General features: G+C 39.7%; 1 protein-coding gene across 1 annotated transcript in view; it reads left to right on the plus strand.

Moving 5' to 3' along the window:
- The window catches only part of CSUI_001584 (beta adaptin protein), a gene marked incomplete at its 3' end in the record, with an annotated part of 3,410 nt that extends 423 nt beyond the window's left edge, over positions 1-2,987 (plus strand). Inside the window, exons 2-4 of the mRNA XM_068061789.1 lie at positions 468-510; positions 1,403-1,559; positions 2,892-2,987. Coding sequence (XP_067926235.1) covers positions 494-510; positions 1,403-1,559; positions 2,892-2,987 — 270 coding nt within the window. The remainder of the gene's footprint in view (positions 1-467; positions 511-1,402; positions 1,560-2,891) is intronic.
- Positions 2,988-3,250: the final 263 nt, after the last annotated feature.

The raw sequence follows: 3,250 nt of genomic DNA on the forward strand, positions 1-3,250 counted from the left end.
TCTTTAATCTATCTTTAATCTATCTATCTATCTATCTTTAATCTATCTATCTATCTTTAATCTATCTATCTTTAATCTATCTATCTAACACATCATGTATATAGATGTATTTGTATGTACTCATAGGTGGCTGTGGATTTATTTAGGTGGTATGAAGGACATGCCAAACCCACTACATCTCTCTCTTTGTATATACTAGCTGTTTAAGTGTACATACACTGCATATACACGTGGTCGTATACGTATGTCATTTGTATGGTATGTAGGCACCTCTCGTGTGCCAGAAAGAATGATCGCGTTCCTGTGATCTCTATACCGATCCTTTCCTGAATTCAATCTCTCTTTTTCTCTTCTCTCTACGGGGAAGGAAGAAGATAGAGAGGATTCTCATTTTTCTCTCTTCTCTTCGGACCGGGTTATTCATGGAGTGTACATACACTCTCTCTCTGTCTTTGGGGTTTTTCCAGTTGTCCTTTCAGCTATCAAAGTCGTCATGAGGCTTCTGGATAAGTAAGTCGCATGCAAACAATCTTCTTCAGGAGAGGCTTTTTTACCCAAGCTTTAATCCCTCTATCTCATAAATCTCCACATATGTCCGACATCTCTATTATTCTCTTCCATCTTCTTCCTTTTACGACCTCTTAATATTTCGGTCTCTGCTTTTCAAGTCTCTCTCTCTCTCTCTCGATCGCACTTCATTCTTTCTTTCTCGCTGAGGGCTTCTCCTCTCTTCATGAGTTGCCCCTTCATCTATCTATCTATCTCTCTTTAGTCTATCTCTCTTTTGTCTTTATCTTTAATTTATCTCTTGATTTATTTTTTCTTCTCTTTTTTGTTTTTCCTTGGTGGATGAGGTTGGGCTTAAATTTTATATTTCTATTTATTTTGCATGCACTACCACTCATGCCTATAGTCCCCTCATTCCCACCTTCTCCTCCCACGTGAAGTGAGAGAGATCGAGAGAAAGAGATAGATAGATAGATCACATCTAGATAGATAGATAGATTAAAGATAGAAGTGTGTGAATAGGTGTCGGTGTACGTTTGTGTATGGAGAGTCTGCAGTGAGGTATGCGTGTATTTCTATAGAGTAGAGTGGACTGTAGGTGTGAACGAATGATACTCTAAATTCATAGACATGTACGGATAGCTAGTAATATAGGTATATATACATACGATGCAAGCGCGCAGTTCATATAGATAGGTTTGAGGTCTATATGTATCTATACATGCCTATCACTATCTATCTGTAGAGATATACATATATATACATATACTAGGGCATCCCTTCTCTCCAGGAAACACCAGAAGAGCCACGCAGGGTATCTTTTTCTTCTTCTTTTTCTCTCATTCTTTCTTTCTTTCTTTCTTTTTCTTCTTGGTCTTTCGTTTTCTCCGCTTAGAATTACGAATCCAGATACAGTGAAGGTCATCCAGCGAAAGCTTTGTGCTCCTTTGGTGACTCTCCTATCAGCCGAGCCAGAGATTCAATACGTCGCCCTACGTAATATGGACCTTATAGTCCAGAAACGCCCCAGTATTCTCGCTAGCGAAGTCAAGGTAAGTCTGTAGTCTCCATTCATTCCCTCGGGCTTTCATTCCTTCTCTTCTCTCTTCGTTCTTTCTCTTCTCTCATCCTCTCTTTCTCTCTCTCTGTCGTAAACATACATAGAGATGCATGGGTAAGACGAGTTAGGAAAGGCACTTTGCGAGAAGGAGATAGGGCTGAACCTGGACGAAGAGGGGATTGGAGTGAATACAGAAAGATATCTATCTATCCTTTTTCAATCTATATCTTCGCATGTATCTATGTACGTACACCCGATGTATGTGTGCGTCTCTGTGGTAATTGTGCAAGGGTTATGACGTATGAGTCTTCTTCTACGTATAAATATCTACATATGTAGGCATGTATGAATATGCATTTGTATGTATGAATGAATATGTATCTGTACGTATGTATGTGCTGTTTGAAAGAATGAAAGACTTTGAAGCGATGAGAGAAAGAGAAAGAAAGAGAGAGAGAGAGATACGTTTTCTTGGAAGTGATCGATACTCTATCAGTGGAAGCTTTACTATCCATACAGTTAGAGATGAAGATAGAGTAGACCTACATATCCACTTCTTTTCTTTATCCAGGAAGGAAGGCTCTTCCTACAGTCTTCACATATGTACATAAAGGTAGATCCAAAAAGATGCATGCTGGATAGATAGACTAGAGAAAGATCAGATATCGATAGGTTGTAAATGAGAAAATAACTGTATAGCCCCAAGATAAGACCGATACAAGATAGGTCGATCGCTTCAAGATACACACATTCAAAAAGATCCATAGATCCTTATAGAGATAGGTATGGATATATATCTGTGCTCCTACACAGTCATCGTGAACTGCAGGTAGCTAGATATATGTATACATATGTATATGTATATATATACATATGTATAGACATATGCATTGATGATCGTCATAGTGGCCGTATACAAGTACACAGATGTATATATGTGCATGGCGAGGGGTATGTAAGTGCAGAAGTGAGAAAGTACCTTACGGACTCAAAGAGACGGAGAGGCCGGGAGAGAAGGAGTTGCTGCAGGGGTGTTTGCCCTGCTTGCCATGTATGAAGCTATCAAAGAAGAAGCTTCTCTCTCTACTTCTTCTTCTTTTCTTTCGTCCCTAGAACGAACTCTGAGGTATGTTTCACACACACACAGTTTGACATATCTTCCCTATACATATCGATGTGCATTTACCTAGATGCAGGTGCCTATACACCCGAAGTGGCTATACACATGCGCATGCATGTAAGTGTCTATGTGTGCCAATAGAGAGAGGGATAGAAGTAGAGAGACACTGTCCTTTTCATCGAATTTCTTTCTCTTTTCTTGTAGATGTTCTTCTGTAAGTACAACGACCCGGTGTATGTAAAGATCGAGAAACTCGAGATTCTTGTTCGCTTAGCCTCGGAGCGCAACATCGACCAAGTAAGCTTCTTCCTCTTTCTCTGTATTATCTACGCTGAAGAAGGTGCCCTGAAAGAGAGAAAGAAGAAAAAGAATAAGTCTCTCTTTCTTTCTTCACGAGACACTTTTTCTCACTCGCACATGCTTCACTGTGATCTTCAGAGATATGTATGTATACATGGTCTACCTGTATATCTTTGGGTAGATCTCTATATATAGGGGGAGGGACAGATATATGTGTCTATACGAGGAGGTGTTGCAAGTAGGCCTTTCTATGTGTAGGATGG

The sequence above is a fragment of the Cystoisospora suis genome (genome assembly GCF_002600585.1).
Source record: "Cystoisospora suis strain Wien I chromosome Unknown contig_638, whole genome shotgun sequence".
Taxonomy (NCBI): Eukaryota; Apicomplexa; class Conoidasida; order Eucoccidiorida; family Sarcocystidae; genus Cystoisospora; species Cystoisospora suis.